At 42.6% G+C, this 11980-nt stretch overlaps 1 protein-coding gene across 1 annotated transcript in view; it reads right to left on the bottom strand.

The window, feature by feature from the left end:
- Nucleotides 1-3346: 3346 nt before the first annotated feature.
- tacr1a (tachykinin receptor 1a) overlaps nt 3347-11980 on the bottom strand; it is an 88023-nt gene continuing 79389 nt past the window's right edge. Inside the window, exon 5 of the mRNA XM_078250377.1 lies at nt 3347-6729. Coding sequence (XP_078106503.1) covers nt 6384-6729 — 346 coding nt within the window. The 3' untranslated portion in view covers nt 3347-6383. The remainder of the gene's footprint in view (nt 6730-11980) is intronic.

Below are 11980 nucleotides of genomic sequence, written 5' to 3'. Positions count from 1 at the left end.
GGAATGTCATGGTGATGACAGGTCGATTCTGTTGTATGTCCTTCATTTCCATTTTTCCATTTAATGTGGCTTCCTGTTTTCCCTGCACCATGTTTGTACTTTGGTGTTAGATATGTGTCCATGTCACCCAGACAATGTTTTGTTAGCTTTATACTTGGTGAATACAGTTATATAATATTGATTTTATTGTGATTCCAATAAAGTCATGTTGGTTGACATCTGCTCCTCAGTTTCATGTCAGCTGACACTGGAATTTATAACAGCTTTTGTGCGCTGAGAATAGACCTGAGGCCTGTACGACGAAGCAAGATTTGACGTTAACGAGGTAACTTCAGGTTCAACCCAGGGTTTTGTACATCACGATGGTGGCTCACTTGTTACCGGGTTAAATCGCCGCGCTAACTTACCCTACAGTCACGCACCCTAGCCTACTCCTGGTTGCTTGGCAAAAGTAAACGTTTGACACGGTGACACTTCTGTATCGATAGTAGCATGCTATTGCCTAGTATCTGCAAGAGGTCTTACAAGACACTTCAGAGGTATTGTCAAGTCACAAGAACAATGTTTTGGGATTTAAAAGTATTTATTTCTCGATAGGTGTAACAAAATATATGAGATAAAATGCCAAACATATCAGATATATACAGAAATACAATGTCCAGAAGCGTTTCCGCCATCTTGAATGATTTTCTTCGACTCGAGCAACCAACGTACATACGTCACGCTGCCCTCACGCTGCCTTCACTCCGATTAGCAGTCGCTTTGTCGCATCGCTCAGCATTTGCATAAAATAGACTTCTTGTCTATTTTGGCCCCGCCTTGCTTGTGGCAGAGGCAAGCTTGTCGCTTGTCGCTGGCAAACGCCACTCCCATTGAAAATGAATGGCAGCCTGCCGCTTTGTCTCTTTCTGGCTAATGTGACTGAGGGGTTATGCTGAACACCTAACCTGCTCGGGAGCAGGTTATGTTGGAGATTAGAGATCAACCGGTGTAAAAGCACCGACTACTGACCAATCAATACTCGATTGATAACAGCATCAGCGTTCGTAGAAGATCCGGTGGAACTCGGTGTGCGGAGAGAGAGAGAGAGAGCGCGCTCATAAAAGTTAAAACATTTAGAGACCGACAACCCCGTTAACATTCCCTGATGGGTATTTTTATGAAAGATATAGATTTTCAGCGGAGGGAATTACGTATAGGCTATTTGTCGGCTTCTTGAGCTGTGTGTTGCCAATGCGCACATTGGTTTGAATTATGTTTTTATATTTTTTATTTTCTCTCACGATCCCTTACCACTGCCAGGGTTGCAACTGAAATAATAGGCTAAAGCAACGACAGTTTATGGAAAGCACAAGTGTAATTATGGTCAGATCTTGTGCCTGACTGACGGGGAAGTGATATTATAAGCATTGTGATTTACGATCACGAACAGTGTCGGCTATTTTTTGCCAGCTTTCCTTCCTGTTTTAAGAAGCAGCGACTGTATTGCGTTTTGCCTGTAAAACTGTGTCTGTGTTCTTCATATTTATGTAGAATTATTATATGCTTCTTATGTAAAATATGTCGCTCTGGTAGATGTTTGCGATTGGTCGTGCTGTGCAAACACCGCCTCTTTTATGTGAATGCGCGGGTCGCTGGATTGGGAAACCCTGGGTTGACTGAACTAGTTGTTAACCACCGTCGTGACACAGCTTATGCAGGACCGCGGAGGTTTGGTGGTGTTAGGTAAGATAATAAATCCAGGGCATGTTGATCCTGCTTCGTAGTACAGGCCTCAGGAGGGGTACTGTGTGTGTGTGTGTGTGTGTGTGTGTATGTATACATGTGTACGTGTGGAATGATGGGTGTCAACAGGTGATCACTCTCTGTGTGCGTGTGCTGTGAATTGACACTGCAAAGAATATCCATCTTGAAACAAGGATTTTTCACAAAGTATATCTGATGACGTAATAATAGGGAGACTACTGAATTGATTTCCAATGCAAAACAAGCGGAATTGTTCACTAAGACTTTAGTTTAGTTTATTAAAACTGATTCTGTCTTCTGTCTTGCATTGTGTGTTTCAGCATAAATTACAGCTTTACAGTTTACAGTTTGGTAGATGTGCGTGGGTAAAGCCTGTGTTTGTTCTGTACACAACAAATATGTGCATCTCGAGGATTTAGTTTTTAAGCTCACCCAAGGATATTTGTGGTAAAAAATACTCTGACTTCCATCAAACCATTACAAACTATGCATGGAATATTCCAACTAAAACTGTGGCAAGTGAATATCTTGATAGAAGTTTAATTATTATGCTATGACGTGATAATAATAATAATAATAATAATAATTATTATGCTTTCAACGTATACCGTTGAAACTAAAAGAGTACTGTAAACTATTTGCCCCTGTAGTACTGATAGTATGAGTGAATATTGTGACAAGCGCCTAATATGTTTCCACTAAAATCCCATGCCAAGCTTGTCATTTCTTACAGTGGGTATATGTTTCTGTGTGTGTACGTATGTGTGTGTGTGTGTGTGTGTTAACCACTGTAGGAGGTTTGTCCCAGTGGGCTTCTGTAGCCTCTGTTACCTAACCAACCTTTTCCTGGACCCCAGCAGAGTGGGCTGCGTCTCTGCTCCCCTCGCCCTTTTACAGACATTATGCTACTCAGCAAGGCACTTTAGAGAGCTATAGCTAACAGGCTGCCTGTGCACATTCCAGGCTGCAACGTCTAAAAAGTAATTTCCACCTGATAGTAACATGCATGGTGTATGACTGGATTACAAAATGGAGTGACAGCACATAAAATGGGGATATTTGGAGAGAGGTAAATATCTGATCACGTAAACCACCCGCAGAGGAGGTCAGAGATGACTTTATCCACCTTAACAAACAGAAAAATACCAAGAAAAAGCACACAAATGAAATAGGTAACAAGACATTTTAGTGAACTGGATGTAAATGTAAAAATAAATGTAAATCCAGACCAGGGTTATTATAGTGAACTAAATAGATGTATATTTTTAGTAAACTGAAACTGAATTAAAACTTATTTTAATCTACGCCGTGGCTACGTATGTGCCGTAGCCTGACGTGCATCTCTCGAAAAATGTAACTACACGTGGTGGCAACGCACATTGTGGCTTGGTAGAGTCGCATTTCCCTTCTCCATGAACAACATGAAAAAAATCAAGGAGAGGATTAACTTTTCCAGCTACAGATTTCCCACCGTGGTCAGAAAGCACAGGGGAGACACTTTGTTTCTCTCACTATGACTCTAGAGTCGGTACTCGCTCCGAAGCTAATCACCGTCACTCTCTCACTCTCTCTACCACACGCTCCCCCCCCCCCACACACACACACACACACACACACACACACACACACACACACACACATGCCGGCCCTGCTATTCTCTTAAAGAGATTGACGCACACACCAACGCACAAGTATTATATAAACTTCAGGCCACTAACGTAGGCTACGGCGAAAGCTCTGTGTGGAAAATCAAGCTTAAAGTATCACAAAGATTAAACATTAAACCTCATGGCCAACCATTTATTTTGTATGTGGAGACATTATACCTGGCCCTAACAAAAACAAACTAAAACTACTGTAAAACTAAATATATAAAAACTCAAAATAAACCTTTTTGTAAAACGGAAACTGAACTAAGAATAGCAAACGCACTGAAAACAAACTCAAATTTAACTAAACTAAAATCCAAAAGTCCAACCTCAAATTAAAATTAAAACTACTAACTAAAACTAATAACTATCATAACCCTGATCCAGACATTCATCCAGTGCATGTTACAGCCAGGCGGAGCGGTAATGAGAGTAACAAACATTTCATTGACAGTTTGTCAATGGTGCCTTGCATTCAGATCACGACCCAGTGTCATGTATGTCTTACAAAGGTGGAGCCAGTTGCAGACACGTGGCTGAGGGGACGGTTATTATTGTCAAACTGTATTTCAGTCCCTCCAGGATTTTGCGGCCTTTTTTGGAGATTGTTGCGGCCCAAAATGCCTGATTTTGCGGGAGCTTTTGTAAAAAACTGCGATAAAAGTTGCGATGTCTTTTGTATGTTTGTTGCAATGAAGTTGCGGGAGACAGTGAAAGTTGCAAAAAAGTTATTTTTTTTGTATAGTTCTTTCAAACTAAAAAGGAAACTTGTTTTGGGGAGAATAAAACTACTCTGGGCTGAGTTTTCCTAATAACCTTACCAAAAAGGCTCAGGATGCTGCAAATATAGTATAATAGTATAATATATATATAATAGTATAATACGAAAATGGCTAGTGGATTTAAGACAAAAAAATAATAATTTATTGAATGAATCAAATTTGAGCATATGTGTCAGTGGCTTGTTGATCTTTACATTGTTAGTTATTTTCCTATGCTGGCCTGGGCTGGGACACACATTCATACGGATAAAGTACTGACTTTAACTTTTACAATAACGAGCGCAGCTGTTCTCAATTTAGGTCATCGTGTCGTCTCATCTCCTTTTTCTCCTGCATCCACAGTGTGTGTGTTGTTTGTGTGTGTGCAAGTGTCAGTCGCGGGGGGTACGGAGCAGTAGCCCCACCCTCTGCAGAGAGCCGACAGCCAGGATGGAAATGGCAGCAACTTCAGCAACTTTTAAATCGTTAAAGTCTACATTGATGTTAAAATGTATCGGACGGTCTGAAATGTTTTGCACGGTTTTTCGCTGTACGTTTTGTTGGTAAATGAGTCTCACACGTCTCGTCTTCATATCAAAAACAAGGAAATGAGCAACCCGTTCTCACTCCCGATTGGTCATTGGCTCTCAGAGTGCAGGTGGGACTGCTGTGATTGGTTGAAGTTGCGGGAAACTTCAGGTTATTGGTCAAATGTGCGGAAAAGTTGCGGCGATTGGTCAAAATTGCGAGTCGCACCAAATTCGCGGTGATTGGTTGAATTTGCGTGAATTGGCGCAATCGCGACATTGCGAAATCCTGGAGGGACTGGTATTTATTCTGTGGGAAACTGGAGCATTCCATCTGCTCCTCATTGCAGATCGGTCTCTAAGCTACACACCAGGGTTGTTTGGGTTTAGTGGAGTCATGGAAAATTAAATCTGAGATTGAGGACTCATATTTCCCTTGAGGTTCACCATTGCCTCTTCAGCATTTGGAGCTCCTTTATGTTCCAGAGACGATGCTCCCAGCTGTTAAAGTCCATGTTTAGCCAGATGACAGCTGAGCTAGGCGCTGCCAGCGTTTCAGGTGACTGCTCAAACTTGTCAGTAGAGCTGCAACGATTACTATTTTGATAATCAATTAATCGTTTCATTTCAATTAATTTTTCATGCAAAAATGGCAGAAATGCTGTTTTCAGCTGCTCAGATATGGAGATGTTTTGCTCTTTTTTGTTTTATATCATATGAAACTGAACATCTTTGGGTTTTGGACTGGCATTAAAAGACATCACCTTGGACTTTAAGAAACTGGGATGGAACCTTTTCTCTATTTTCTCACTTTTTATAGACCAAACGAATAATCGATTAATCAAGAAAACAACTGGCAGAATAATTGTGCAGCCTCACTTTTCAGCACGCCTGCTTAGAGCACTCCTTGGGGCAGATAGGCACTCATCCTGCACATTGGATTGCTTATGCATACACACACTCACACATGCAAAGTTCAGAGTCTATGCTCTGTTGTTTATCTCCTCTCCTCCTATCTCGTCTTCTGGGAGAGCCTTTCAACTGAACCCACACATCTGCCTGTTTTTTTCAACTTGTATCTTCTCCGCAGAGAGTTCCTGTGAAAACCAGGATTTCTCCATTAAAGGTGTAGAGGTCTCCAAGCTCTGTCTCTTCGCAGAGAACACCTCTGTTAAAACGAGAAGCCGCTGTGTTCACAGCATGCTGGTCTCATGTTATAGCTCCACTCGAAAATAGACTTATGTGAAGTCACACCGCTTGTGCGATTGAGGATGTGTGAACGTTCCCTCTTCACTGAGAGCAGGCAGATGTGACAAGCGGAGGCCGTGAAGATTGGAGGTGCTAGCATCTGCTTCAATGTAGCTTTTGAACTGAAATGTGCTCATGTCATCTAAGTGCTTGTCATTACTTTTTGGCAGTGAGCAAACCTTTCTAATGGGAGTTGATCATTAACTGTGAGCGGCATGAGTACTTGGTACTGGGTGAGGACAGCACTCAGTGAACAGGGACTTAGTCTCACTTTCAAATTACCTCGCATGCCATTCCAGTGAAAATGTATTCATCAAAAACCCAGCCACAGTCACTGGCAGACAATCTCACACATTCACACTGTACTTTTGCATGAACACACAGGCAAAAGCAACTAAGTGAACAATCAACTCACTCTCTCTCCCTGCTGTCCTGCAAACTGTGTTTGAGGTCTATTCCTGCAGGTGGTTACTAGAGTAGAAACTGGACGTCTCTGAGACCGTTTTGGAAATGCTCCGGGACAATGACCCATTGGAGGTGAGGTCCAAGGAGGAGCTATGTGGTCTGGCCCCGACCGTGGCCCGACAGCGCCGTGGACCTGCTATTGCCTTGACCCTGGACGGCTCCATGTCATCCCCAACCTGGGTAACAGTGGACACGGTGGTCTCCATCCGGCTGGCCTTGTAAACGCTTGTCTGGGTCTGAAGGTAGCGAGTGGACTTGAGTTCCAGGCCTTCATAAGAGCCTCGAGGGACGCAGGGGCAGAAGTGGAATGCTTGTTTAAAACCAGCACGAAACCTGTGCAAGAAAAACACAGATTAGTCTTATTTAGATTGGTTTATGTGCACATTTAAAAACAATGCAAAATTAGCCTAGGATTGAATACAGAGCATACAATTCTTATTTTAGTAATGGCTTGCTCAACCAATAAAAAGCAGGAGAAAAACAGAGAGAGAATTGTGTGTCTCTAGACCAGGCACACATATTTATCTTTAATGAAAAAGTGGATTTTGCATAATATGTCACCTGTAGGTGATGCAGATGTCATAACTCCATCTTCCCTCAAACATCCAGATTTTTACTCAGTTTTATGGTCTTGTAATAGAATAGGTACAGTAGTTAAAGGGATACTTCACCGATTTAGCATTAAGCTTTGTATCAGCAGAAACACAGTAGTATTTTTGAATGGCCATGCTTCCCTCCCTCATGTCCCCCTGAGAGGAGAGATCTCTGTATTGTGGGTCTGGAAAAATTTATACCGATGACCCAAAAATCGTCGTTTTACGTCATCGGTATACATTTTTCCAGAGGCAATGGACTACAGCCAGTATTTCCGCATAGCCCATAGGGGGTTGGACTGTCGGCTTTTTCCAGAGATTGCCGAGGTAAAAACGAGTGTCAGCCATCTTGAATTATCGCTTAGCTTCTCAGCAGAAACCGATTTATTCATCCCGAAGGACATTTTTGAACAACAATTATGTGCATTCAAACTACCGCACACATGTACCACCGGGATACATTGCTAGCCGGTAAGGCGACATCCTCAGCGGTGTGTGGAAAGCGAGACGAGGTTAGGAGTTGGAGCTAGGTGGAAAGCTAACACTAGCCGGCCACCTGTGCCAGGCTTCGCCTGCTACAGAGACCAGCACCTCAGCCTGCGGTGCCGCTAGCCGGAATACTTGACAGGCTTTGCCTGCTACAGAGACCAGCACATCAGCCTGTGGTGTTGCTTGATGCCGCTAGCCGGTAGGGGGACATCCTCAGCGGTGTGCGGAAAGCGGGACGAGGGTAGAAGTTGGAGCTAGGTGGAAAGATAACGCTAGCCAGCCACCTGTGCCAGGCTTCACCTGCTACGGAGACCAGCACCTCAGCCTGCAGTGCCGCTAGCTGGAATACTTGACAGGCTTCGCCTGCTACAGAGACCAGCACATATGCAGGAGTATGAGCTAGGTGGAAAGCTAACGCTAGCCGACCACCTGTCCCATCAATCCTGCTTGCAAGTGTCTCTTTGGACAACAAACTGGACTACATCCAACTTCAACGAAACTCCCAACGCGAGTTCAGAGACTACTGTGTTTTTGTTGTTGTGGAAACATGGCTGAACAACAGTGCTGCTCTGTCACCGGGTAAGACTAGCTAGTGGAGGTGGGCTTTTTTAACACGGACTGTTGCAGAAATGGGGTGCTTGTATCTAACTAACTGCTAACCGCTGGTGGAGTTTGTGACTGTTAGATAAGACCATACTACATTCCACGCTGTGTTTATACTCTGTTTACATTCCACGCTGTGTTTATACTCTGTTTACAGCCTACCAAGCGCTAATGCTATTATGTGTTAGCTGAACTTTACGGAGCATATAATGTGTTTCGTATGTCGTTTTTATATAATGTCGTTTTTATATATTTGAATTGTGTAACCACTTGAGCCACGGTGAAACGTTGTTTCGTGTATATGGTTGAAATGACAATAAAACACAGTTGAATTGAGTTGACCGTCTCACTGTCTGTCTGTCTGTAAACGGTAGGCATGGCTTGGGAGTGAACTCAGAGCAGCGAAGCAAGTGCATTCTGGGATTTGGTGTCTTTCATCCACATGAGCCACATTTCCTGGCTTTTCTCGGCCTAGAAAGCACCAATTAAAAAAGAATTTCACATTTATACTACATAAGTGACCCAATTTAAAGATATATATATAAAGCTTTCCAGCAGTGAAATATCCCTGTAACTACACTTAAATTCCTCCAAACATCCAGATTAATGCTCAGTAGATTACCCTGTAATAATAGAATAGGTACATTAGGAAAGAAATAACTACAGTATACGTAATTATTTGTAAGATCCCAAATTGTTATGCCCTTATTCCATAACTTAACATATTGTTCCCCTATACCTAAATATAGTAAGTACTGGTATATACTCTACTAGTAAACCGTAACTTCGGAGTAATTACGCTGTACGTTGCGGGCTGTAATCTAGTGTTACCAAAGAGTTTGATGTAACTTGTGCTAAACACCAGCAATTGTGGCAACAATGGGTAACTGTCATTACTGAGTGGCAGGCAGCTCTTTTTTAGGGTAAAAACTTTCATAAGACCACTTTGCACTACCTGCCAAGCAACAAACAGCAGACAGACACAGTTAGGCCGAGTCCCGTGTATTTTTTAAAACACAGCTTTTTCTATGAGTTTGGACCTTTTGTCCGCACGCAAACTGTGTATTAGGTCAATGAAAACGGACTTTTTGAAAAAATCTGTCCATGGTGAAGGTTTTAAGAAACTCCGTTTTCAATGTTGACGTGTGAATTAGAGACTAGCTGCTAAACAAAGTTGAGCATTTAACAGCTAAAAAGCCAAATACAAATATTGGGCAAAAAAATCAATTCATGCAGGTTCAAAGCATACAGATTGTTCAATTTGTATCTTCTTATTATTATCAACAACGCAATTGGCTTACATTCCTTAACATCCAACAACAACATCCATCTAATGCTGTACATATCCTCCAGATATTATAGATGCAATAAAGCATTCATGGGGAGCGACCTTTAGCATTGGATTACTTAATTCGCTGTTCAATGTACACCAAAGGGAAAACAAGATGGGCCTCTACAACCACAACATCATCTGTCAACGGCATGTCAGGGGCAGGGAAGAAGACCTTGGAAGAGGTCAGGTACATGGACATACTATTGTATGCTTCTTTTATAAACTAGCCTAGGATTGAATACCAATCATAAAATTCAAATTAGTTTGATGATCCCGCAATGCAGTTTACAGAAATCCCAGAAAAATAAAAGCCCAGTGATCCCAGAGAAATAAAAGCACAGTGATCCTCTACTAAATCAGTATTTACATATTCAGCAGACATTTCTTTTTCCATCTTCACACTAACGAAAACAGGCAATTTGGAAATCTGCCCAATCTGACAAGACTATTTACTGTATGCTACAGCTTGATGTAGAACCAGAGTAACAGACAGTTTGACAGAAGACTGGCTGATACAGTGTACAGTGGCTAACAGAGATTAGGGGTGGGGTGTCACGGTCAAACTTATTGTTTGTTAGTTATTTTCCTCTCTGTTCGGCTTGTGTCCTGTGTGTTGTTCTGAGTGTGTGTGGTTGTGGGCGTGGTCATCCTGGGGCACCTGGATCTTTCGGCGCAGCTGTGAAGTGAAATGAAGTGAGATGAACAAACAGTATTTGTATATTTTTAGATAAAACAGATGTTGACAAAGTTTCCTTTTGGGGACATAATTTGAAATTGGGATAAAAGGTAATAAATTGCAATATATCGCAGAATATTGCAATATGTTTAAAATCAAGTACAATAGCATTGTATCGTGACATACATATCGTGATGATCGTGAGGCCTCTGGTGATTCCCACGCCTAATAGAGATGTATTGTAAAAAAAAAAAGGCAAGACTGTGTGTAACTGAAGCATTTTTGAAAAATGTACACTAAATGTTGCATGTACTGATCACCTAAATTGAAAGACTCATTTTACCTGCACTTGATGTTTAGCATGACATAAACCATAGAAGGAAGAGATGACAGAAATAAGAATTGCACAGTTGAGATAAAGAAATCAAAGTGGCTGGCGACTGGATGAAAACACCTCACCTCAGTAAACACACACAGACAGACATACAAAGCCCATACAGGGCGAAAAGTGAAGAAGGGAGGAAAATCTCAATTGCTGAGAGAGATGACAAGAGATCATTTGAAAATGAGAGTAGAGGGTCACAATCGGTCACGCATTTGAATTTAAATCGGCTGAGCTGTTAAAGCAAAACCCGGTTTTTATCCTGTACAGTGTGAAATCTCATTTCTCCGACAGCACAATGACAATTAACAGGTGGCCGCAATGCAAGGCAGTGGGAGAGGATTGATTAAAGACAACACGCAGAGGTGGCCATCTGTCTTTATTTTACAAATGACAAGTGTTGAATTCATGCTAATAATGCCACAGTTTGACAGTAAGTTGTTGATGTTCACAGTGGGATTCAGCCAGTTTCAGAGATGGGTTTTAAAGTTTGCAGTTAATTCTAACTAAGTCTTTGAGGTGCAGAGAGTTTCGTTCCAGAGAAGTGACAGAATGAGCAAAAAGTAAGCAGCCTGTCTACTGAGGTGTCAACTAAGCTTGTCACTAAGGCAGCAGTGGAGGATGGGGTATTGCTATGTGATGAGTGTGTGTGTGTGTGTGTGTGTGTGTGTGAGTGACTGCAGTCCTGAAGGACACAAAGATAGTCCCCCCCTGAAGAGCTGTCATCTCTTCTTTTTTTTTAAACATATTACCACTACTTTATCTGGTAAAAAGGACAACAAAATACTTTGGATGTCCACTTTTTTTTTTGTCCTGGTGATTACTTACAATAGAGGATATTTTGCCAGATTGGCTGTATGTAATAGAACATGTGGAAAGTACCTGAGCTTTCTGGAGGGCTCCTAAGAAGCTTTGTGCTGAGGAGAAACGTGTGTAATGGGCTTATGGTGTTGTCATTTATACATGTTTATTTGGTGGGGGGGGGGGGCAATGAAACACTGCAGGGAGGAAATTAATTAGTAATAATACTTTTGAATTATTTACTCCAAGTACTCCAGTATTCAAATAATGGCCACGTCTCAAATACCATCAACAACAACATGAATAAAAACTATTAGTGCATACCAACAATACAATAATACTGTGGTCATTCATATGTAGCTCAGTGCAAATTCCGGATCTCTTCTCATCGCCGACGGCAAATCCAGCTTCTCTGGACGGCGTCCGCAGGAGCTCTCGCCTGGCCTCTCTGCCTGTTCCCGTTTCGGCCAGCGCGGCGTCGGGAAGGATCATCCTGCAGCTTCGGAATCGAGGTATCGCGGCGGCTCCGGGCTTATCTTCTGCGGAACTCTGCGAGCTGGCTGTTCAGGTCGGCTGCATCTCGCCGGTTCCCCCGCCTCCTGCTCCCGCGGCAGCTCGCGGTCGGAAGCGGTCTGCGAAGGCGGACGCCCCTCCTCGTGCCCCGCCGAAGAGGCGCGGTGCGGGTTCCCTCAGCCTGGTGGCTGCTG

Source organism: Sander vitreus, chromosome 5 (assembly GCF_031162955.1).
Source record: "Sander vitreus isolate 19-12246 chromosome 5, sanVit1, whole genome shotgun sequence".
Lineage (NCBI taxonomy): Eukaryota > Metazoa > Chordata > Actinopteri > Perciformes > Percidae > Sander > Sander vitreus.
Note: the sequence above shows the minus strand (reverse complement) of the source record. Positions and strands in the feature narration are given on the sequence as shown.